Genomic DNA, 24,691 nt, shown 5'->3' on the forward strand with positions numbered 1-24,691 from the left:
CACTGGGTGGGCATAAATGAGAAATCAAAACAAATCCAAAACCAAATTCTTCAAAGCCTAATGAATAATGAACCTTTTTAAACTTTAGATACAAAGGATAAAGATTTGAATCCAGCCTCTTGAAGCACTACTTTGTTAAACAAAGTTTATCACCCTTGAGGAAGGGCCTTGATCTCCTCCTTGAATGGTTCCTTGAAAATTCCTTGAGTGAGTCAAAACCCTAACTCGCTCTCTAACTTCTATAACCATCCTTGGGTTCTCTTTGGGCTCATTGGGCTTTATGAATTTGAGTTTTTATACAACTTAAATCTATTGGCCTTTGCTGGAATAATTAACTATTAACTTATCTTTCTATTTCATCAATTAAATGTATGTTCAACATATTTTAATCATTTTTGTTAATTTATTCAATTTATTTCTCAAATGGGTGTACGATATATGTTCTAATTAACAATGCAATGACCAATTTGAACTATTCCAATTGATTAGCGGCTTATGAGAAATTCTTATTCTCCCTATAAGCGAGTATTGATTATCAACTTGAGCTATTCCACATGAGTGACACAAAACAGTTTGTCATGACTAACTAAGCTAAGTCGAATTGTGGAGAATTCAATTCCGGTGATTTTATGTCGAGCTCCCAAGTAATCTAATAATTCAAGTCAATAAACTTCGAACTTCTTTCCCAAATCACGATGCTTCGGCTAAAGACTACTGAACCATAGGCCTTATTTTATTGTCCATCATCCAATCCTTGGTGGCCTAAATCCTTCTATTGGATGGTTATGCATATGAAATAGGATGCTCTAGCTAGGAGTTATTTGCGACTTGTGGTACTGTTTGGTACGTGGGACAGGACAGAACAGAATGGGATAAGGTGTTCCGTCCCACGTTTGGTGCGTCTAAAATGGGTGGAACGAGCTATTCCACAGGACGAGTTTTGGATGAATTTTCGTTCCACCTCACCCCCTAGAACGACTCGTTCCACATCCGTGGAACACAAAATTATAACCTCCCCGTCTCCTTCTTCCTCCTTGTTTCCATCCGAGGGCATCTTTGCTCCCGCTCCGTTCCGTCCCGTTCCGTCCCGTTCTGTTCCGTCTGCATACCAAACGATACCTGTAGGAACTTGTGGAACAGGAATCCAATGTTTGGATATCTCGAATAGGAGATTCTAGGGTTTAACCCTATATCAGCCCTTCAAAATAAAAAAGAGAAGCTCAAAACCATTTTTTCTTTTCTGAAATAAGAGAAGGAATCTAACCGAAGTCCCTTCAGTTTGACCCCTTTGGTTTTAGCCTGAATAAGGGGCTTTGTCTTGGTCCACAAATTTGTAACAAATCAAACACTTCAACTACTATGATCAATTTTTCAATGCCTCAAAACCATAGAGCAGTCTACTGTTTTCAACCTGATGCTGGGGATACAAACTAGCGACCATTGCTATGCATCCCTAAATAAGCAAAATGCTATCTGCATAGCAAAGGAGAAATACTCAATGATAGTACAACAATTTCTCGAAAAATAGCATCACAGAATCACACGCCAATGCGAGGTCTCAAATTGTTTACTTTATGAACCTCAACACAAATTAATCAAAGAAATACCAAACAGAAAAGGCAGACAATCAAATTGTACACGAAAAAGCAGGAGAGAGCAATCCAATTCGCAAAAGAAAGAAATAACATTACACAAAACTAAGAAACCCAATATGAATCATACACTTAAAATTGCAATCAAATTGGATTATTAGGAAGCAGAAACCCCAACTGTATATATTCCATAAATCCAACAACAAAAGGCAAAATCCTCAGTGAAAAGTGCCCATTCGTCAGTTTAAGCAAGCATACATAAAATTCCTCAAATCAAATAACTCAACCCTAATACCTCCTACCCATAACCAGAACATGTAGATTCGACGAATAAGCACTGACCCATTAACCCATTAAAGACAATATCGAAAACCCATCACGGAATTTGAATGATCCGACCCGGATCAGATCAGACCGGGCTGAGCAGCTGGGAAAGTTGCGGCTTGGGATCCGAGTTCATGCCGATGATGATGACCAGCGGGATGAAGCCGTAGTGGGTGACGACCTTGGCCTTCTTCATGGCCCACGTGCTCCACTCCTTCACGGACTGAGCCACCGAGCGCTCTTCCGAGCCCTTGGAGCCCTTCGCCGGAGTCTTGCCCTTGGTTTTCAGAGATATCTTCGACGCCATTGAATTTTTCTTCTGGAGCTCGTGTGAGTCTGCGCGCCTCTCGCTCTCCAAACCCTAATTATATTGATCGGCTTGCTTGGGGGTTGGGGCCCTAACAAGTGTCCAGACACCACTTTTTGTGTAGCGTGCATCACAGCCGTCGTTTTTTTTTCCTCTCTCTCTCTCTCTCCCTCTCTCTCACTCTCACAAAAGAAAAAAAAATAAATCATCTAAGCGACTACGTATTATAAAACTTTTTTTGTGAACCAAAATTTGATGAAATTATTTTTCTAACCCTCTTATCAAAGCTAACACAAAATTAAAAGACATGACAATTTGGTTATTGTTGTGACATATATTTAACTGACAAGGGAGAGAGGGCTGGTGGCGCAGAGAAAATAGAGAGAGATATGTTTGTAGGGTTGTGTAGAGGATATGTTCTTCCACTTACGCAATGCCTTTATTTATAGTAATAAGGGAGGGAATAAATCCTTATCCTCTAAGGAATACAAGTCCTAATAGGAAAGAATAACTAGAATAAAATCAAATTTAGGATTTACACAATCACATTTAAATAAGAAATTTATAACACTTCCCCTTGAGTGTGTAAATACTCAAGTAAATTCGGCATCATGTAGAGTTAAGGAAGTCAACTCGTCAGCACTGATTTTGGGAACATGCTACTCTTAAATAAGGTAGGAACTTGCATATGGAAGCAAGTCTCACAAAAAACCCAATGACTATGGTAAAACCTGAGTAGGTACAAAACCTCTAGGCTAAGTAAAAATGTGTGAGAAATGCAAAGTCAAATGAAATGTCTACGAAACCTCATTAGGGATATAATCAATCCAAGGTAGGTGCTTCATCAAAACCTTGTTAGGTAGCAAAAACCCAGTGGGAAAAATGCTCCTAATCGTAGGGAAAAAAGAGTACATTAAGATCAAGTAAGTATATTTTAGGAAACTCTCCCTAAGTTTGACATAATTCCAAAGAGAACTAGTAGTGTTACAACTTAGAAAGTTTACGCATACTTATTCCTTGAACAAGCTTCTGAAACGTCGCATTCGGTAGTGATTTGGTGAAGAGGTCGGCCATATTGTCTTGTGAACAAATTTGTGTGATTTCAATCTTCTGATGTTCTTGTTGTTGATGTGAGAAGAAGAACTTTAGCGCAATGTGCTTGGTGTTGTCTCTTTTGATGTAACCTTTCTTGAACCATTTGATGCATGTTACGTTGTCTTCATAGATCGTCGTTGAGACGTCAATGACAGGGTAAAAGTCACATGAGCTTCGAATATGGCCCATAACTGCTCTCAGCCAGAAGCATTCCCAAATTGCTTCATGTAGGGTGAGAATTTCAGCATGGTTAGATGAAGTGGCAACTAAGGTCTATTTAGTTGACCTCTAAGAGATTGTGATTCCTCTAACGGTAAATACATAACCCGTTTGAGATCGTGCTTTGTGCAGATCAAATAAGTATCCTGCTTCGGCATAACCAACAAAGCAAGAATCGACTCAAGATAAAGGGGTGCGGCATCACTCGAGGATCCATAGGGATAGAACAAGCCCAAAACCGTGATACCCTTGAGGTAACGGAAGATGTCTTTAACACCAGTCCAGTGTCTGCATGTTGGTGCATTACTGTATCTTCCTAAAAGATTAACAACGAAGGAGATGTCAAGTCTAGTGCACTGAGCTAAGTACAATAAAGCGCCTATCACACTTAGATAAGGAACTTTAGGCTCCAAAATCTCTTCATCATCCTCATTCGAATGAAAGGGATCTCGTTTTGCATCTAGCGATCAAACGATAACAGGAGTACTTGAAGGATTTGCTTTATCCTCATTAAAGTGGCGCAACACCTTCTGGGTGTAGTTCGATTGATGTACTAAGATTCATTCGAATGGTACTCTATCTCAAGGCCTAGACAGTATCGAGTCTTTCCTAGATCTTTCATCTCAAATTCTTCAGGAGTTCTGATGAGGTTCGTGTCATCGACATAAACTGTAATTATTGCAAAACCGGAATGTGACTTCTTAATGAACATATAAGGGCATAGTTCGTCGTTCACATATCCTTGGCTAGTCAAGTATTCACTCAAACAGTTATACCACATTCTTCCTGATTGCTTTAAATTGTAGAGCGAACGTCTCAGCTGAATTGAGAGCGTGTTTCGGGGTTTGGAAATATTTGATCTAGTCAATGTAAGTCATTTGAGAACTTTCATATAAATTTCTGTATCAAGATCCCCTTAAAGATATGCATTTATTACGTCCATCAGTTGCATACTCAATTTTTCGAAAACTACCAAACTGATAAGGTAGCGAAAAGTAATCACATCCATAACGGTTAAAAAGTTTCGTGATAGTTAATCCTGGGGTGTTGTGAGAAGCCTTACGCAACAAGACGAGCTTTGTAATGCACAATTTCGTTCTTCTCATTACACTTCAGAAAGAAAACCCACTTGTAACCAACAGGCTTCACATGTGGAGGAGTAGGAGCTACAAGTCCAAACACCTTACGTTTCTCAAGTGAATCAAGTTTGACTTGGATTGCTTATTTCTAGTTTAACCAATTAGTTCTACGTCGATATTTATCAACAGAACAAGGTTCAGTGTCATCGCTTAACATGATCTTAGTAGCTACTGCATATGCTAATGCATCATCAACATTCATCTCATTTCTACACCAAACATCATCTAAGCTAGCATAATGGATTGAAATCTCACAATTCTCGAGAGGTGGATTCATCTCTTCAAGGACGCTTCTGTAATCTAGAATTTCCTCATGAGTTAGATAGAATGAGTAAGTGACAGTCAAATTCATGGTAGGCTCTTCAGGGGCCTGTGTCGTGGGTTTCCTCTTATGTACCAGGGCAGATGATTGGCTAGCTGCTAATGTACGTGGATCGGCCAAAGTGGCATCCTAGGCCTCCAGGAAGGAATTCTGTCATACATTTGGTACATCCATCTTTGTAGGCACATTTGCAGCTGGAATATATGATCTTGTCACCCACGCTAGATAAGTGAAAGCATTTGGCATGCTCTGAGCTACACTATGAAGATTTAATATGCGCTACACTTTAGTTTCGGATTAAGCGGTGTGGGGATCTAAATGAGGCAAAATGGGAGTCGTCTACGATAATTCGTGTCGTTCTTCATGAACATTTATGTTCTTATCTCCCCTTAATGACGGGAAGACTGTCTCATAGAAGTGACAATCCGCAAAACAAGCGGAAAAAAATTGCTTGTCAAAGGTTCTAAGTAACGAATAATTGAAGGAGAATCATATCCGACATAGATTCATACCCTTCGCTGAGGCCTCGTTTTTGTACATAAAGATGGCGAAATCGGCATGTAGACTGCACAACCAAAAATGCACACATGCGATATGTCGGGTTCGTATTTGGTAACTAACTGAATAACGCTATATGGTTGGGTCACAACAGGTTTTAGGTAGACCAACATGGCTGCGTGCAATATTGCGTGGCCCCAAGCAGCGATCGGGAGCTTGGTATGTATGACCAACGATCGAGCAATCATATGTAAGCGCTTAATGAATGCCTTTGCCAGGCCGTTCTGGGTCTGAACATGGGGTACTGGATGTTCAACTTCAACCCTAACTGACATGCAATAGTCATCAAAAGTTTTAGATGTGAATTCTCCAGCATTATCTAATCGAATAGATTTGATCGGATAATCAGGGTGGTGAGCCCTAAGCTTGATAACCTAAGCCAACAATTTAGAAAATGCAGTGTTCCTTGTGGACAACAAGCATACGTGTGACCAACGTATGGAAGCGTCAAACCATAAAAAATCTAAATGGTCCGTAGGGAGGGTGAATCGGTCCACAAATGTCCCTCTGAATTTTTTGTAGAAGACCAGGAGGATTCTAATGAATTTTGTCATAAAAAGGCTTAATAATAAGCTTTCCCATAGAGTAGGTTTGACATGCGATTCCTTGAATCGAACCTAAACTTCGGGTTAGTGGATGCCCATGTGATGATTTGAGGATACGGCGCATCGCTGTTTGTCCAGGGTGTCCCAAACTATCATGCCAAAATGTAATTTCGTGCACGGTCCCAGGGCCGGCCACATAGTGGCTTTCTATAGGGCATATGGTTGTAGTATACAGACCACTCGGAATACGCTCCATCTTCTCTAGAATACGTTTCTGGCCATATTTGTAGGAAGTTATGCACAAAAATTCAACTCTATTGTCTACATAGGTTTTAGCGTGGTAATTATTATCCCTAATGTCCTAGAAACTCAGCAATGTCCGGAACATGGAGAATAAAGTGCCTTATCAAAGGTCAAAATTATTCCATTAGATAACATTATACGTGGTTTACCGTATCTTTCGATCAAGTTGGATGGGCCTTAGAAGGTTGTCAGAGGTGCATTCTTAGATATGAAGTTAGTGAAATAGATGCGTTCACGTAAAATAGTATGCGTGGTTACACTATTTGCCAGACAACTAACTTTCCCACTAGTCATACCTAGAAATAAAAATTAATTTGAATCGGTCACATGCATAAAAGTGTTAAAAATAAATATCCATTTAAAATAATTTAAGTATTCAAGGGTAGTAATTAATTAAAAACTTAATATCCAAAAACAAATCACTAACAAATAATCCAATGGTCATTTGAACAACAACAATAACACATGTCTGGATCCATGGTTTCTAGTGCTTTACCCTTATTCATGAAGTTTAGGGCCTTGGGAGTCAAGTTAGGGCCCTTCTGGGCTCGGTTTCCTCCCTTAAGTGGGCCTTGGCTTTGTTGACCTTGACATGGGGTGGCTTCTAGGCACCCCTACCATGCCTATGTTGGCATTTTGGGCATTGGTTTGTGCTATAATGTGCTTCAGGCACAGTAGTCGCCCTAGTAGGTTGAGCTTGATGATTTTTCATCAACAACTGATTTTGCTTTTTAGGGATAAGTAAAACAGAGATCAAATCCGAAAACTTGGTGAACTTCTGAGCCCTATATTGTTGTTGCATGGCAATATTAGTGGCAAAGAAGGTCGAATAGGTCTTCTCCAAGAGATCCTCTTCAGTCAAGTTCTTATTACAGAACTTGAGAAGTGATCGGATTCGACAAACTTCATAATTATATTCATTCATAGATTTAAAGTCTTAGAAGCACAGATGCTGCCAGTCATGTCTTGTTTCAGGCAAGAAGTTGTCATTTTGGTGATCAAAGTGATCAGCCAAAGTGACCCAAAGTGATCAGCCAAAGTGACCCAAAGTGCTCGTGGTACTTCTTCAGCAAAGTACTCGGTTTGTAGTGCATCATGAGTATGTCTTCGGATGAAGATCATAGTAGTGGCTTTCTCAGCTTTGCCAACCGGGGTTGTCCGTCTCATCTTTAATGGCAGGACGCAAATTCTTTACGGTGAGGTGGAGCTTCACATCTTAGAGCCTCTTGAGGTAGTTTCTTCTAGAAACCTCTGAAGCAGTGAAGTTGAGTTTGTTCAAATTCGACATGTTCCTATCACAAAATAAATGGACAAGATGTGGTTAGTGTAATGGAGAAAAAAATCAATCCATTCACATAGGAGTAGAACATTAAGGTTTTAATGGACATGTATTGGTTTAAATTGTTATGAAAAAAAAAACTTCGGGTTTTCATGGGTGATGTTTTTAAAAAAAACTTCAGGTTTTCAAACAAGACATATTTCTAGAAACTTCAGGCTTCGAAATAATTATGAACTTTAGGTTCATATGTTTCTGTTGGCAAACACAAATATATATACAGAAATATGCAACAAGAAAATATGCAAATAGATTTGTAGGTCTAAAATTATAATTGAATTAATTATTTGGACTTCGGGCCAAAATTAAAATGCAGGTGAAAAATTATAAAACCCAAATTGTCTTAAAAAAAGAAAAACAATTAAACCTCGGGGTCCAAAATATGGACGAAAGCCCATGGGTGGGCTTATCAAATTTGTGCTGTGAGGTCCAAGCCTAGAAATTGGGCTGGAATGGGTTGATCAAGCTAAGGAGGGCTTCAGCCCCAATATACCAGAGGCCTAAATGGGCGTGGATCAAGTGGGACGCGTTGCAGTGCATTGATTCTCCAGTAGAGAGCTGGGATTGGCTGCGGCGTCATGCACGGGGCCATCGAAACCATGTAGGATGGTGTCGCGAGTGGCCGAAGGGAGGAGCTGCTGTGGGTTGTAGCATACAAGCCCTAAAAAACCAATGCTGGGTTTTAGGCCTAAGTGGGCTTAGTCTTGGACCAAAAACACCCCAGCCGTATGCTGGGCGCACTCGTCAAGGAAGAAAGCCGGACCTTTCGCTTCTGGCAGTGATCTTGAGGCCACGGCTCACCGTAGAACCTTTTTTTTTTTTTTTTTTTTTTTTTTTTTTTTTTTCCAGGTGATAAATAATGAAATCTCAACGTCAACAATCCAAGAAACCCTCGTGTTCGAGTTAGGGTTTTCGACTCCGATGAGATTACGAAGAATCTCGGCCACGATTATGATACCGATGACTTCAGGTCATCGGGAATTGCAACTGTGGAGGCTGGGCATGGTTGCAAGCCATGCCTTTGTAAAAAATCAGTGGTGACGCTGATGATGGCGTTGGGTTATGGGTTCTAGGGCATGGAGCTGCTAGCTCCGTGGGTTGGCTCAGCTCTAGCGGCCTAGGCTGCTGGCCTAGCATGCTGGGCTTGGCAGCCCGACAGCTGCGGCTCACTCGGTGGTGGGGTTTTAATGAAACCCTAATTTATATTTTATTATTATTTTTTTTCAATTTCCAAATTAATTCAATTCATATTTAATCAAATAATTTTAATGCATGGATGACACACCCCGACCGAGATCAGGGCATGCTGGTCGTCACGTGGAAGTGACGTAACCATGTGCATAGTGCGGAAGCTAATAAATAATAATAAAAGCACGAATAAATAAAAACTCAGCTATACACAAAGTAATAACATACATGTGCAAGCGTAAGTGTGAAAACAAAAGTTCAGAGCACGGAAGACCTAGTGCAGTCCGGGAGAAACAACACTAAATAAACACACCCAAAGGTGGTCTTACACTGGTGATAATTTGTCAGATAAGCCAGGAAAATCCTCTGGGGAGCCACCAAAAGTGCTAGCCAAACTAGAACCTGGAGGGACACAAAACAGAAAGCGTGAGTGGACAAAAATAAAGCTTTTCAAAAACCATTTCAAAAACAAAGTTCTAATCCCTCGCCGTAAAACCTGTATACTTCCCAGAAAAATAGAATATATATATATATATATATATATATATATATATATCTCATGCTCAGAAATATGCCATGCCAAATGTCTCGAAATAAAATACAAGTACTCAGGTAATGCCAACCAATGCCATGTAATCTGTCAGCCGGAGTCACCTAACGTGACCTGTACGGCTGAATCTAGAGCTCAAATCTCCAACTCACTAACCATACCTGCACACGAGTCGAAACCACCTAAAGTGGTATGTACGACAAGACTGGGTGTAATATAAGTACGCTCAAATGCTACGATCACGTGAAGACTAGGCGAATAATCGCGAGTCACCTACGAGTCGGAACCACCTAAAGTGGTCTGTACGACAAGACTGTGCACCTAACTTGGATCCAAGATGAGCGTGTGGTGCAGGAGGTGAACATCACGTGAAGGACTGTGCTCAACTCTGGGCGGGAGCACTAACACCGGGGTTGCAGGTTATGAGCTCTCTATGCATCTCAAATCACTACTGAACATAAACATAAACCATAACTTACCTGGCACTTCCCTGTGCATCCGCAGCACCAACACACATATATATGTGCAACTAATAATGCATAATTAAATGGGCAAACATAATGCATGGCATATAAACGTATAAACGTTTCATTTCACTTTCTGGGAAAAACATAAGTATATAGGTATATACGGAAAACCAAAAGCCCACTCATTGGTATGTAGAAGGGTCGTAACCCCCTTGCCTCGAGTGACCGCGCTCGTCCTCGGGATAGGTCTCACCTATATGCGAAACAACTATAAATACGTAAATTTTAAAGCACATAACCAACAATACGAAATAACTTCTCACACAATGCTCAAATAGGGTGTATGAATACACCAATGTGATCTACTCAACCTCACGAACATCCCCATATTTTTAAAATAATTTTTCGACGCTGCATGTGCCCCCATGCGCCGCCCACACGCAGGCAAGTGCCTGGCACACTGACGGCGTCAGTTAACGCCGTCAGGAATATTCCGTTAACTCTGACGGATTCCGTTAACGTCGTTAGGAATATTCCGTCCAAACTGACGGAATATTCCGTCATCTTCTCCGGCCAAACTCTGGCGCCGGAAAACCAGGAAAATTTCAAAGCTTTGTATCTCACTCGTTTTTCAACCAAATTTCATAAAATTGGTACCAATATGAAGCTCACAACAAGTGGAACAAATCCATACCACTTTCAAGCACCAAAACCAACGGAATCTCACCGGGAAAACACCACCAACTTCGGCCAAACCTGCAACTCACAATCCCAACGTCCAAAACAAGAAAATAGGAATGGGAGAGAGAGAGGGGCTCATGACAGGGCAGAGAGAGAGAGAAGAAATGAGTGTGGTGTGTGTGTGGTCCAAAATCAGCCAAAAAAAACCCAAAAACAACCACACAACGAAACAACCAAACTAGGGGCAAAACTGTCATTTCACCCTTACAGTACGAAAAGTCTGGGACGGGCTGTCACAATGGACATATATTTGATGCAATTCATGATAAATATCAAATTCACTTAATTCAACAATTATGGATATAATGCATGCACAATTTATGTAGAATCTAAAATTCGAAAAACGTAAAGTTGAGTCATGCGTTATGGTGAATGTTCATGCTACCAAGGCTGCAAAAATATCGATATACAAACCGTTGTTTTGAAAAAACCTGATTGTGTGATGATATTAATGAACTGGTTTGATGTAGAAAACTTCCACGTTGAATCCTAAGCGCAGCAGTAGGAGCATGCTGATAACGTGTTGTGGCCTATATTTAACTGACAAGGGAGAGAGGGCCGGCGACACAGAGAGAATAGAGAGAGATGTGTTTGTAGGGTTATGTAGAGGATGTGTTATTTTCCCTATGAAGTGCCTTAATTTATAGTAATAAGGGATGGAAGAAATCCTTATCCTCCAAGGAATATAAGTCCTAATAGAGAAGAATAACTAGAATCAAATATAATCTAAGATTTTACACAATCACACTTAAATAAAAAGTTTATAACAGCTATTACATACCACTCAAATTTTCTGTTTTTTACACGAACCTCACAACCATATAAAGATAACATATCCTATTTAAAAAATAATAAAATAAAAAAAATGGAGGAGGTTTTTTTCTTTAAACCCACGTCTCCCACTTTAAAACCACCCCCTTAATCCCTTCTTCAAAGTTTCACACCCAAATTTTTTTTTTTCAAGTTTTTTTTTTAAAGAAGTGATATAAATATTTTTATAACAAATAGTAGACAAATTTAAATTACACACGTACAACGTATATGCATATGACTAGTAATTCTTAATAAAAACTTGGATGTTGTGAAATTTAACCATAAGAATTTGACAAAAATAAAAATAAAAATAAATAAGCATAAGAAAATGGATGAAAATAACAATAATAAACAAATTTGGTTGTTGTAATGGAAGTTGATTGTAAATTGCTACATACACATTTTGAGCAAAACAATACAACTTCAACTTGTTTTTGGTACGTTCAAATTTGAGCAAAACAATACAACTTCAACTCGTAAGCAATAAATGAAAAGAAATAAATCAGAAATGATCAAATTTGAGTCCACAACAATTTAGTCATTTTAACTTCACCATTACTGCTTGAATTAAACCTGAAATGCCCAAATTACGGGATGACCTAATGTAACAAAATAAAATTAATTATATAATGTACCAATTTTTTTTTTAAGAGGAAGTACGATATTCATTGATATATAGTAGTTGAAAACATATAAAACTGAAGAAGGGTGCATAACATGTGCTTCGATAAAAAACTTGTCGGGATCAAACTAGTCTAATGGAAAAAGAGCGTCTCGCACCAACATAAACATAAATTAAATTTTATCTTCTACAAAAACATCTAAAATAATATCTAGAGGGTCTTCAAACTAAGCCACGTCAAGAACAGAGATGAGGCTAAACCTTGCAAGACGGTGGGCCACTTTATTAGCCTCCCGTTTGCAAAAGTTAATCTTGCCCTGGGAAACATTGCACAATAAGCGTCGGGAGTCATCAATGATATGGTCAAATTAAGTGAAATTGGCGCTAGCATCCTTTTGAATACTTGCCACCACCATTAAGGCATCTCCTTCTAGTTGCAGCTGGGCATCCCCCCCACTTCTGCGCAAACTCTGCTGCTGCATGAGCAACCAAGCTCTCGGCCAGCAACGGTGAGCATACATCCTCAAATCACTGCGCTTTAGCAGCCACGAACTCCCCTCTTGTGTCCCTTACCACCACTCCGCAGCCACCCATTTGACGATGCTCATCCCATGCCCCGTCAAAATTAATTTTCAGCCACCCTTGATCTGGTTTACACCACCTCTGAGGCTCTTTCAACTTGTAGCCATGTTCACTTCCATGCCACTTTTAATATTCTGTCTGCCACGACTGCACTCTGGAATGGATATCTCTTGGACTCGAGACTACACCCCGCCATAAGAAAGAGTTTCGGTCAGTCCAAATGCTCCACACCGTGAACAACAACAACTCAAAGCTATCTTTTGACAACTGATGAGTATATTTTATATTATATATTTAACCCTATTCTTAGTATATTTTGGTTATTATTTTGGAAGAATTTTGATACTTTGAATTGTATTTTCAAAATAGGATTTTCGACTTCCTCTGGAGCAAAGCATGGTCAAATGGATGAATTTTGAAGTAATTCCAGTTAGAAGACGTTTGTGAGTCACTTGGCTTGATCGTATCAAAATATCAGATTTTTCTACCAAGCGATGATTTTCTGGCAATAAAATAAATGAGTAGTGCGCGGTGCTGGAATAGTGACGTTTTGGACTTGAATTGCGTTTTTGGAGCCTAAGATGATCTTGGATGGTTTTGTGTCCTTTTGGAGATGTGTTCAGAATGTCTTGATCTTTAAAACAAGCTATCTTGGGCCGAATTTGGATGAGATTTGAGGATAAAACGTGGCTAGACAGTTTCTGTGCAGTTTATCCTAACTTAATTAGGACTTTATGTTTTAATATATTTTATTATTAGTTAGCTTCCTAGTGGAAATAAGAGACTTGGTTCTCAGGGATTGTGCGGCTGGTTTTTAGGGAGATATTTAAGGGTTTAGTCGGCCCTAGTTTTGGGTTACGCTTTCTTTTATGAAACTTTGAAGACAGAGAGAATTGCCAGGGTTCTTAGAGATTTTCTACTTTAAGTGTTTTCATTCCTTTTATTCTTAATAATATTTTCTATGATTTTAATTATGAATATTAGTAACTAATTCCTTTTGTTAGGGTGAAGCCTTGAGCCTTAGCATAAATATGTAATTTTTATTTAATTGCTTATGATTGATTGCATGCCTGCTTTGACTTATTAAACACTGTGATTAAAACTATCTAATTGTCTTAATGCTTGATAATCATTAGGATCTTTAGAAAAGTAATTTGATGCAATTTTGGTCGGAAGGTTCCCTGAAATTGTTGCTGGCTTCTTGTGATTAATAATTGTAATTTCACTTAAGATGAACACCATGTCTTAAGGGTTGCATGATTTTTCAAAGGGTTTTCATAAAGCATAATGAGTCTCTCATGTTCAGATTTGATCCGAACGTCCGGATGGATTGCATGTTAGATATACGTTCTATGTTGGAGGTTCCAAGTAGAATATAAATTAGGAAAACCTAACCTTCAAAGTGGCATGTGTAAATATTAAGTAATTGGTAAAAGTTCATAGGATTGCTAGGTGATGGTGGAAGCCTAATGCTTTCTTAATTTAATTTCTCCAAAACTTTTCCTTTTCTTTCAGCTTGAATATTGTAGATCGTTTTATTTTTATTAATTAAATTCGTTTTATTAAATTAGGTCATAAAAAGCAATTATCTCAAATGTCTATTTGACAATAATTAGTTGGAATTTGGTTTGTTTCGAATTATTTAATAATTCATGTGGAGAACAACCTTGCGAGATCCGTTTATACTACAATAACTTTATCATTCTTGCAAGTATTATAGGAGTTTTTAGCTCGTTTGCGTGTGTTGTAAAATCCCTATCAACAACGAAGAGGCCACCCTAGCGATCCAATCCGCGAACCCCTCACACAAATCCCTACCAGTCCGCAAGCCCAATGCACTAGATAACAAAATTGCACTCGTCCTCGTACAATGTAGTAAGGCATGCTCCACCGTTTCCTAGTCATTACCACAGAACATACAAATTGCCTCCGACATAACCTTGCGCTTCAACAAATTTTGCAGAGTTGGAATGGCATTCCAACAACCCCACCACACACCTATCTTGACTTTTCCAAGGACATGGGCTCTCCACAACGCTTTCCACAGAAACTTGACCTTGGCACTCAAAGCCGAACCACTAGGTGTATCCCCAAAACATCGCTGCACGAACGTGTCGCATGGTAGACGCTCTTGGTTGTGAAGATTCCATTCTTTTCTGCTATCCAAATCAAAACATCCCGTGCGTGAAATAAGCTTAAAGGAATACTTAAAAATTAGGGTTGCTTTATCCTCACTGAAAATACCACGGATCAAAGATGCATTCCATTCCGTCTTCTCTGCATCGATAAGTAAACTACGTATCGTCAACTCATGACTCCAACCCATCGGGATAGGACTAAGACCTTAAAAAAGGAAGCTCGAGGCAGCCAACTATGACCCCAAATTCTAATTTTAAGGCCATCCCTCACTCGACACCTAGTGCCTTTCCAAATAATCATTAGGGATTCCACAATACTCCTCCAAATGTATGACGCATTCTTCTTCATCGGGGCATCAAGGAAATCAGTATCCGGGAAGTACTTTGTCTTAAACAATCGGGCGCAAGAGTGGATGGATGATGAATAAATCTCCAACCTTGTTTAGCTAGTAACGCAAGGTTAAAAGCATAAAGGTCTTTAAATCCTAGCTCCCTTCACTCTTGGATTTACACAAATTTCTCCAATTGACCCAATGGATTTTCCTCTTGCCAGCCTCAAACCCCACCAAAATTGGGCAACCATACTGTTCAACTCCTGACATAGTGTTTTAGGAAGTAAAAAAGTTTGCATTGTATATAACGGTACTGCTTGAGCCACCGTTTTAATCAAAATCTCATTCCTAGCACTACTCAGCAGGTTTCCTCTTCAACCATCGAGCTTTTTCCATAATTTGTCTTTTAGATAAGCAAAGGTTGCTTTTTTCGATTTCCCCACAAATACCGGAAGCCCCAAATAATGATCATGGTGCTCAACCCTTGCCACACCCAAACAATTAACTAGTAGTTGCCCATCAAATTTATTCACGTTCCCACTAAATGCGACACAACTTTTAGAAAAGTTCAATGCTTGTCCGGAAGCTTTCTTATAAGTTTCCAACAAGCTTTTCACTTGTATACACTCATTCAAAGAGCTCCGAGCAAATGCAAAACTATCATCGCAAACAAAGGGTGATGAATAGTAGAAGCACCAACACAAATTGTCACACCACAAATCCTTTTTTGTTGTTCCCACACATCAAACAAAGCCAAGAGGCACTCCGCACAAATAACGAACAAAAAAAGGAACAATAGATCACCTTGGCGGATACCCTGTTTAGGAAAAACATACCCCACAGGTTTGCCGTTAAGCTTAAATGAGTAAGAAATCATGGTCACACATACCATAACTAGCTGAATCCGCGCAAAGCCCAATTTTCTCATCATTTGTTCAAGAAACCCCTCACTCAAGTTGATCGTAAGCTTTACTGATATCCAATTTGAGCGCCACAACCCCATTTCAACCACTCTTCTTCTTATAAATATAATGAGCAATTATCCGAAGTCAACCTACCCAGGACGAATGCACTTTGGGAATGAGAAATAACTTGCGACAAAATTTGTTTGAGCCTGTTTGTCAAGACTTTAGAACAAATTTTATAAATCACATTGCATAAACTTATAGGTCGAAGTTGCGTCATCTTGGTTGGATCTTTGTTCTTTGGAATGAGTGTGACATGCGTAAAATTAATTTTCCAAAGCAATTCTCCTGAATTCAACACATGCCGCACCCCATTACACACATCTTGTCCAACAACATCTCATTGCTTATGATAAAAACCTGGAGACATTCCATCTGGCCTTGGGGCTTTTGTGGGATGCATTTGGAAGATAACATCTTTAATTTCTTCGTTCGTAAACGGCAATAGGAGATCCTGGTTCATAGCTGTTGTGACTTTGGGTTTCTCCCAATGAAAAACATCATCCACCACCCAAGCCCCCTGGAATCAAATAAATTGGTAAAGTAATTGACAATTATTTGTTCCATAGCTCCTTTAGGGTGCGTTTGTTGCACCGGACTGTCTCGGACTGGACTAGCTGCAGGGACTAAGTTGGACTGGCTTAGACTAGACTAAGCTGGACTAACTTAGTGAAGCGTTTGGTGCAGTGTCGGACTAAGAAGCAGGATAATGAAAACATGATTATTCACCATATTTGTGTTTGCTTAGACTAGGATTACATTATTGTTCTATTTTAATAGCTCCAATACATGTGCCCAACGCCCTAAAAATTGGAGGGTTTGGAATTGGAATTGGGGTTGGCATAGGTGTAGCAGCATTGAAATTGAAATGGGAGTAACAATCTTACAAATTACTACAAATATTTGGGCACATTGCCCTGAGTTTAATCTCTTGAATTGTTATTGTAATCAATCCACAACTTGCCCTTAAAAGTTGATTTAATTTGTCTTCTTATCACACATTAAACGTCATTAGCCATCAAATACTTATATCAACATAACTTGATCCAAGGATTTCTTAGTCCGACAAATACATCATTCACTAAATTTTCATCCAGGATATTTTACAAAATGCCAGTTAACTATAGTATAGCATTCCAAAGTAGATCTCCATACTTTACAAAATCCTAGTTAACATTAGCCAAAATACGTCATAGTGCAAAGCTAAGTTAGAAGCCATAACCTAAGATTGTACGATTAATAAAATACATCCATGTCTAAGGGCACCACATAATATACTCATCCGCTTGCTTTGTCGCTTAAAAGCCTTTGGACGAACACTTTCTTGAGTCCCGAATTGATTGCCCTGAACACTCCCACATTTTGTGGTTTTTCCAAAATAAGAGTCAATGCATCAATTTGATCCATAGGAGAAAGACCCATTGCTTCAAGTTCGTTAGCTATGTCAGTATGATTTGCAGTACCTTGAACTAAAGCTTCAGTTACCATTTGCATCCTCTTCCTACTTTCAACATAAAATTCTTTCAGTCCACTAATAATTGCCTCGGTTCCATCACTTGAATTTCCCATAGCTCTTTTCCTCTTTCTTTGGCTATTTTCAGATGGGGTGCTTTGTTGGCTTTGTTGGTTCATTGAAGATACAACATTTTCACCTCCAATATCACTTGCACCAACCTGATCATGACTTTGTTCCTCCATCATTTCAGCAGGGGTTTCGGCTACATTACCCGTAGCCCGATCTTTTCCAAATATATATGCAAATCTATCGTACAGTGGAAAAGGTTTGCTTCTCCATCCATCAGCTTCTTTATTTTTCTAAGATTATATGAACATAGCAAAACTAAAATTTAGCATGCATAACAAATATAGCAGCAAGAATATAACTAATGTATAAATAAAATAGGATATGAACCTGCACATAAGAAAGCCATGCGTCATCACTGTCAACTTCAACGCACTTTTTGACATCATTCCATGCAAATTCACTTGTGTTTATCATGTCAAGGACCGAACTATATGTTTTTTTCCATTTCTTCAACTTTGACTCAATATGTGGAGTTGCCTTTATATTTGAATTAGGACATAAAACATTGACAGCTTTCGCTATTTCAATCAAAGTACCTTGTTTGAAAGCACCTGTGTCACATCGTTGCTTCCGAGCAACAAAATCCTCAAGAACGGATAGTAATACTTCTTCCTCAAATGCTTCCCATTTACACCTTCTTCCCTTTGGCTCTTGAGAAGCCTTCAAATTATTGTGGTTATCCATACCTAAACAAAAAATATTTGAATGTACTAAAATACAATACAAAGAATCAATTTGCATAATATCCAATCATTTTAATAATATCCAACATATGCATGATAAAAAGGAAAACTAAAATAAAATCTTATCATTAACACATATAGCTAGTTCGGTTGCTGGTTCCTAATTGCTCTCCACTCATTATACATTTCCTGAGCCATGGCATTCCTCTTTGCAGTCCACTGGTCAGATGTTTCAACACTACCAACATATTCACCTTCTTTTGTATTTTGTCCATCTTCTATTATTGGCACATTCTCCATTGGATCTACAGACATCTCTTGCCTAATAAGATTGTGTAGTAGGCAACAAGCGGTAATTATTCGACCTTGTGTCCTTATCGGATAGAAAGATGGACTCCTTAGTATCCCCCACCTTCCTTTTAGCAAGCCAAAACAACGTTCAATTACATTCCTTGCCTTAGAATGCTTCATGTTAAAATATTCTTCCTTATTAGAAGGTGTTCGTCCTTCCCATTCAGATAAATGATAAGGTATTCCTCTATAGGGTGCAAGGAATCCTTCACCATTTGTATAACCACCATCTACAAGGTAATAATAACCTAATAAAAAAAAAACCTTATATTAGTATTTTGTAGTTCACAAACAAAACTAGACCTAACTTACAAAGTTGAGACTAACTAATAATCTTACCCGTTGGTACCTTAAAACCATTAGGCCTAGTAATTGCATCATGTAGCACTCTAGAGTCTGATGCGGAACCCTCCCACCCCGGAAACACATATATGAACTGCATATCTCCTGAACACACACCTAATACATTAGTTGCGACTCGACCCTTTCTAGTTCGGTATCTTGGTTTGTCAATTTCAGGTACATGCACATCAATGTGTGTTCCATCTAATGCTCCCAAGCAATTCTAAAAAAAAAAAAAAGCTTTTGTTAATTTATACAAAGGGAATGAAGAGTTAAAGCTTAGGGAAAATGAAAATAATTATCAACATACCTTAAAACATCGCCACCTAGGATCTGTAGAATCAATAGGCACAGGTTGAGGGACTTTTAGTAGGATACCTTGTAATCGCAAAATTCCTTGCAATACACTATTGAAATACCTACTTATAGTCTTTCCCGACCTATAAAATCTACCACCAACACTACGAATCTTAGTATGATGTGCTAGTATTTGTAAAGTCATACACACCTGCTCCTCTACAGAGACCAAACCATCCGTTTTTACCCTCCCATCTTGACGAAGTAAGTCACATAATATGCCAAAAGTCCTTCTATCCATTCTCAATTCGTTGACACATTCAACATCAGTATTCCCTATTATACCATTCAGATAACACAAACTAATCTCTCGTCTAACAAGTGAACGGTTAGTCAAGGTGCGTCGTTCAACATGTCTCTGTTTTGCCCTTAGCATCAGCAACACAAGAATCGTACAAATGCAAATCGTCTCTAAATGAGACATCTCTAACAATAAGATCAATAAAAACTTCCTTCGATCCATATCTATCCAAACAAAAAAAAAAAGGAAAAAAATATTAAGGACATTATGCTACTGCATGCTTTCCATCTGGCACAAAGAACAAACCAAATAATATAATCCAGCTATGCTATATCAGCTGATAAAACAACATTACCGCAAATATCAAAAGCAAACTGAAACAAGTACAAAATTTCTAGGTATACTTATACCTAGAAAACAGAAATCATGGAAAAATAGGTAGGGAAATGACAAGTTGCACTTGAACTAATCAATCGTGCAGTGTTTTAGTTTAAAATACAACTCGGGGTGTAGAGAAGAGGGTTTTAAAAAATATGTACGAAAAATCTGAATGAGAGGTTCAAACAAAACATGTCAAACAAATCTGAATGAGAGCTGTCAGATAATATGAAGCAGAAGATTCGAGCAGTTTTAAACTAGGGATGAAGATTCAAACTCAAGACATTTTCCAAATATCAGTAAAGGAAGTTGCACAACTAGACTAAGAGAAACATCTCTTCCAACAATGCATAAATCATAGCCACTGATAGATTCAGAAATGTTCAAAATATCAGATACATTTCCTCATAGGTGAAAACAAATGGACAAAGATACAGCTCCTGACCACAAATTTTAGTTCAACCTGGTTTGGACATCACCTTGCAACGTTACCTGAACATGAGTTTTCAATGACATGCTGTTCTCAAAAGCTTAACTTACTCCGATGTGAAAGAAAGAATGTGTGCAAGTACTGATATTGTACGAATCATGGATGAATATGTAATATAAAATCGATAATAGCTTTTAGATGCTTATAGATGCTTATATCTGGTTATCTTAGTTTCCATTTCCCAGTATTACCTCTACATAGACATCACATAACGTAGAAGCTACATATAAAAGTGCTTTCAGTGTTTTGCTGGACAAAGTGCATTCTAAATCTGCATGCGTTAGTATTGACATTCAAATTCCTTATTCTGTCTCTTTGCAGTATAATTATCCTTAACTCAGTCATCATCCCAACTCTACACTGGATATTACCTGATAGATGCCCAGAATATAGTTCTCAAGAGCTCTGCTCATTTGTTGGTACATTGAAATTTTATTCCGTCTTGCGGCATGGACTCGTACAACTCTTTTATGTAAGTATGCAGCCAATTTAAGATCCTCACTTTGTGCATGGATGGCATTCTATTGAATATTTCTTAGTGGCAAAATGGATGAATATGCATTTTTTGTGTAATGTTTTGCCTCATTAAGTTTTGTAATCTTCGTGATATGGCTAAAGAAAGTGTATGTGTCATGTAATATTGGATGTTTAATTCTCTTGTTTCTGATTATTGTACTGGTATGTAATCTTGGTTTGTTTGTTATCTTACAAAATATTTCTTTATCACTATAGATGCCTGAATTACTGAAGGGATTCAATTCCTTTCTCAATTCACGGAATACATAATTTTCATTTATTTATTTTTGCTTTGCAGGTAACTTGGTTCTACCCACTGTACATATTCAGCATTATCCTGAGCAACCTCTGGTACTACCAAATTATCCCCTTTTGCTTAATTGTTTTACCCCTACGTTATTTACTTGATTCTGTTTTAATTACCATAGGTATGAACTGAGCACAGGTAAGGTATACATCTATTTCTTGCAATGCAGAATGTTTAAAGTTCTGATTGGAGTGACAATAGTTTTTAATATATGATATTTTGTTTAAAGTTCTGCATGTCTTGACATTTCCACTTCCCGATGTCTTTCTTTTTCCAATTTCTACTATGTGATTATCCAAATCTACAATTTTATTTTAACTAAAGGTACAATGACATTGCTAAGTATGGATTTTCTGCAATGGGGAGATCCACGCCAACCACATTGGATCCTGTCAGACAAAATGATGTTGGTTTGGAAAGACCTGCTGGCGTAGAAGGGTAATTAACTTATTCTTAAATAGAGCTTAAGGTTTTTATTATTGTTATTGTTTTATATATTTATTATTTCAGACATTTCTTGTTGAATAGATATTTATGTATCTCATGAGTTGTGTATGCATCTGTTTAATCTGCAGGGTCATGATTGGTATAGGAGAGCAGGTGTATTCAGTACTTCTTTTGACCTGTTTCTTCCTAGAGGTATAGATATCTTTTATTCTTTATTTATTTGGGTGTATGGATTCATAAAGGGAGGAACAGGATTTAGTTTTCATACTTATTAGACTTAGAGAACGATAGAGAGAGAGGAGTTTATATTCAAATTGCAATATGCTCCATGGCTTATGTGCCACTTTTTGGATGACAGAATCGATGGCTTCTGCAGGTATATGTGACTGGATATATACCATATGTGGGGAAGGCAGTAAATTTTCTGCTTCTGTCCTGGATGTATGCCTATTACTGTTTCGAGTACGTGGTGCATATACCTTTTTGGCTTAATCTAATTTCCTAGATAAGTGTGTGCTAATGCTCCTTTTGAACTCTTTTAGGTACAAATGGAATTTTTCTGAAGTTCGTCTTGAAAAAAGGCTGGATTTCTTTGAATCTAATTGGGCATTTTTTGCTGGTTTTGGTAAATATACAACAATTTATCATATTCACTAAACAAATTAATATAGGAGTACTTGTAAGTTGTATACATGAGTTACCTAGCAAAGGCAATTTTATAACAACAAAGTTGATCCTTAAGCCACTTTGATTTCTTAAGCCGATAACCATTTACCAAAAGTAACATAATTTGCATTCAACAGATGAACATTCATATGGAAATCCAAAATTAAAGCGAACAAATCAAGGCATTATAACTACCAAAACACAAAAGCCAATGTACTTCCGAATCCTAACAACATCAGATTGAACACAAAAGGATGATAAAGTGAAACACTACCCCATTTTCTCAGCTCAATTCTCAACTGCCAAACCCAGTTTCATGTTTCATCTCACTTACATCTGCTTTTGCAGCAGCAAACTCCTAAAATAGGATTTAATCCAAATAAAACCCACATATGATTTCTTAAGCCGACAACCATTTACCAAGGTTGCAGATAACCATTTACCAAGCCGATAACCATTTCTTAAGCCAAATAAAACCCACAAAAGCCAATGTACTTCCGAATCCTAACAACATCATAATCAACATACCCAACATGCTAAGCAGGCTACTTCTACCAAGGTTGCAGATTGACAGTGAATTTTAGTGAAGTTCAGATGCTCTAATCAATCTCAATTTGACCTAAAAATCAAAACCCTAATTTGTTCAAGTGCAGAGGTCTAGGATTCAAAATTTCTCAAACCCAAAACAACAAAATCAAATAAAGTTCAGTAATATCACGATCTGCAAAACAAATGACGAAATAAATCGAAGATTCAAAGTTTACCAGACAACTCGGAGCAGATGAGGGCGAGCAGATGCAGATGAGGAAGACGCAGAGATGAGGGTGAGGAAGACGACGATGAGCGAGGGCAAGACGACGATGAGGGAAGACGACGATGAGCGACGGCAAGGAGGACGAGCAGGAAGTCACCCTCGCGATTTTCTCTGGGCTTACGAGTCCGCCCAATTTTGGGGATCCTGGTTAAGACCTCGTAAGGAGGTGTTTAATCCGAGCGAATCCCACCTAATCTCATTAAACCAAATCCTGCAGCAGACCAAACAAGGGACTATAGTCCAGTCCAGTCCAGTCCTCCTTAATCCTATCAAACAAACGGGCCCTTAGTCTCATGCCACACCCCTGAGTCATCTAACAAACCATACAACCCATTTTGTCGTTGATGTCTCACAACTTTTTGGTGAAAGTACTTTGTATTTGAATCCCCAAGCTTCAACCAATTTTCTTTTGCTCTTAGTCTCCAGAATGCCTCCTCTTGCGCCACAAGTGAGTGGAGTTTGGAATACAACTCCTACCTCTAAGTAACAATCGTCTCTGTAAATGGTTGCCTAAACAAAGAATAGAGTTTATCCTCCTTTTACTTTAAGAGTTAAACCCGAGTGCCCTTAAATTTTTCAGTAACCCGAAACATTGGCAACCCCGAGAATGCCGTTTGCCTACCAGCCTTCACTATCTCGGCATACCCCTCACGGGTAGACCATCCCTCCTCATAACGAAACATCATTTTAAACTTCACCCTTTTCTTCACCACCTACTCCATTAAAATAGGTACATGATTAGAAGTCGCGGGTTTCAAATGTACCACCTTAAACTTTGGGAATAAATCCAACCATTCTTGCGAAGCAATGGCTCTATCAAGATGAACTTTAGTGCCTCATCCCCGAGTCGTAGCCCAGGTGAACTTGTTCCCCTAATAACCCATATCGATGAGACTACAACGTGCTAACAATTACGAAAACCCGACATCTGTCTCTCACATCGCAAATCACCCCTTTCTTGTTCATCCGTCCATAAAACTTTATTAAAATCACCAATACAACACCATGGCAAAGAAGAGTTAGCATGTAGTTGCCCAAGTAAACTCCATGATTTATGTCTATCAGCTTTTGCCGGAAAACCATAAAAACATGTGAGTCTCCAATGGTTAAGTTCTCCTACGCCACCAACCTCAAAATCAATGTGATTATTCGAATAGGAGCTCAAAAGCAAGTTAGCTCCGTCTTTCCACATCACATACAAACCACCTGAACTACCTCTACTCGGAACAGTAAAGAAGCAATCAAACCTTAATTGTAACTTTAGTTTTTCCATATGGTCTCTCGAACTTTTCGTTTCACATAAAAAAACCACCATGGGATCTTTACAGAGGATAAGACTCTTTAGTGCCCAAATTGCATGGAGATTCCCAAGACCC

The 24,691-nt window shown here is 38.5% G+C and overlaps 4 protein-coding genes across 4 annotated transcripts; 1 reads left to right on the forward strand and 3 right to left on the reverse strand.

Moving 5' to 3' along the window:
• Positions 1-1,746: 1,746 nt before the first annotated feature.
• Positions 1,747-2,223, reverse strand: LOC103952238 (mitochondrial import receptor subunit TOM7-1). The gene has a single exon (XM_048567741.1). The coding sequence runs from the start codon at positions 2,221-2,223 to the stop codon at positions 2,002-2,004; it is 222 nt and encodes a 73-aa protein (XP_048423698.1). The 3' UTR covers positions 1,747-2,001.
• Positions 2,224-17,028: 14,805 nt separating this feature from the next.
• LOC103952237 lies at positions 17,029-18,137 on the reverse strand. The gene is made up of 2 exons (XM_018648673.2): positions 18,051-18,137; positions 17,029-17,953 (listed from the first exon to the last, which is right to left on the reverse strand). The coding sequence occupies exons 1-2, from the start codon at positions 18,135-18,137 to the stop codon at positions 17,417-17,419; spliced, it is 624 nt and encodes a 207-aa protein (XP_018504189.2). The 3' UTR covers positions 17,029-17,416.
• Positions 18,138-18,469: 332 nt separating this feature from the next.
• LOC103952236 (protein ALP1-like) lies at positions 18,470-20,107 on the reverse strand. Its single transcript, XM_048567887.1, has 3 exons — positions 19,410-20,107; positions 19,097-19,322; positions 18,470-19,005 (listed from the first exon to the last, which is right to left on the reverse strand). The coding sequence occupies exons 1-3, from the start codon at positions 19,917-19,919 to the stop codon at positions 18,548-18,550; spliced, it is 1,194 nt and encodes a 397-aa protein (XP_048423844.1). The 5' UTR covers positions 19,920-20,107; the 3' UTR covers positions 18,470-18,547.
• A 556-nt stretch (positions 20,108-20,663) lies between these two features.
• Positions 20,664-22,507, forward strand: LOC103952235 (protein EI24 homolog). The gene is made up of 7 exons (XM_018648672.2): positions 20,664-20,675; positions 20,783-21,037; positions 21,380-21,432; positions 21,713-21,826; positions 21,964-22,027; positions 22,212-22,297; positions 22,378-22,507. The coding sequence occupies exons 1-7, from the start codon at positions 20,664-20,666 to the stop codon at positions 22,490-22,492; spliced, it is 699 nt and encodes a 232-aa protein (XP_018504188.1). The 3' UTR covers positions 22,493-22,507.
• Positions 22,508-24,691: the final 2,184 nt, after the last annotated feature.

The sequence above is a fragment of a genome, unplaced genomic scaffold (assembly GCF_019419815.1).
Source record: "Pyrus x bretschneideri cultivar Hongxiangsu unplaced genomic scaffold, Pyrus_bretschneideri_v1 Contig46, whole genome shotgun sequence".
Taxonomy (NCBI): domain Eukaryota; kingdom Viridiplantae; phylum Streptophyta; class Magnoliopsida; order Rosales; family Rosaceae; genus Pyrus; species Pyrus x bretschneideri.

Excerpts from the sequence above, each read along its gene's own strand:
- LOC103952238 (XM_048567741.1), bottom strand. The coding sequence starts at position 2,223 with ATGGCGTCGAAGATATCTCTGAAAACCAAGGGCAAGACTCCGGCGAAG.
- LOC103952237 (XM_018648673.2), bottom strand. The coding sequence starts at position 18,137 with ATGATAAACACAAGTGAATTTGCATGGAATGATGTCAAAAAGTGCGTT. Across the intron at positions 17,954-18,050 it reads CATGGCTTTCTTATGTGCAG|AAAAATAAAGAAGCTGATGG; the intron begins GTTCATATCCTA and ends ATATAATCTTAG.
- LOC103952236 (XM_048567887.1), bottom strand. The coding sequence starts at position 19,919 with ATGGATCGAAGGAAGTTTTTATTGATCTTATTGTTAGAGATGTCTCAT. Across the intron at positions 19,323-19,409 it reads CTAGGTGGCGATGTTTTAAG|AATTGCTTGGGAGCATTAGA; the intron begins GTATGTTGATAA and ends TTTTTTTTTTAG. Across the intron at positions 19,006-19,096 it reads TGGTTTTAAGGTACCAACGG|GTTATTATTACCTTGTAGAT; the intron begins GTAAGATTATTA and ends TTTTTTTATTAG.
- LOC103952235 (XM_018648672.2), top strand. Across the intron at positions 21,433-21,712 it reads ATTATCCTGAGCAACCTCTG|GTACAATGACATTGCTAAGT; the intron begins GTACTACCAAAT and ends TTTTAACTAAAG. Across the intron at positions 21,827-21,963 it reads AGACCTGCTGGCGTAGAAGG|GGTCATGATTGGTATAGGAG; the intron begins GTAATTAACTTA and ends TTTAATCTGCAG.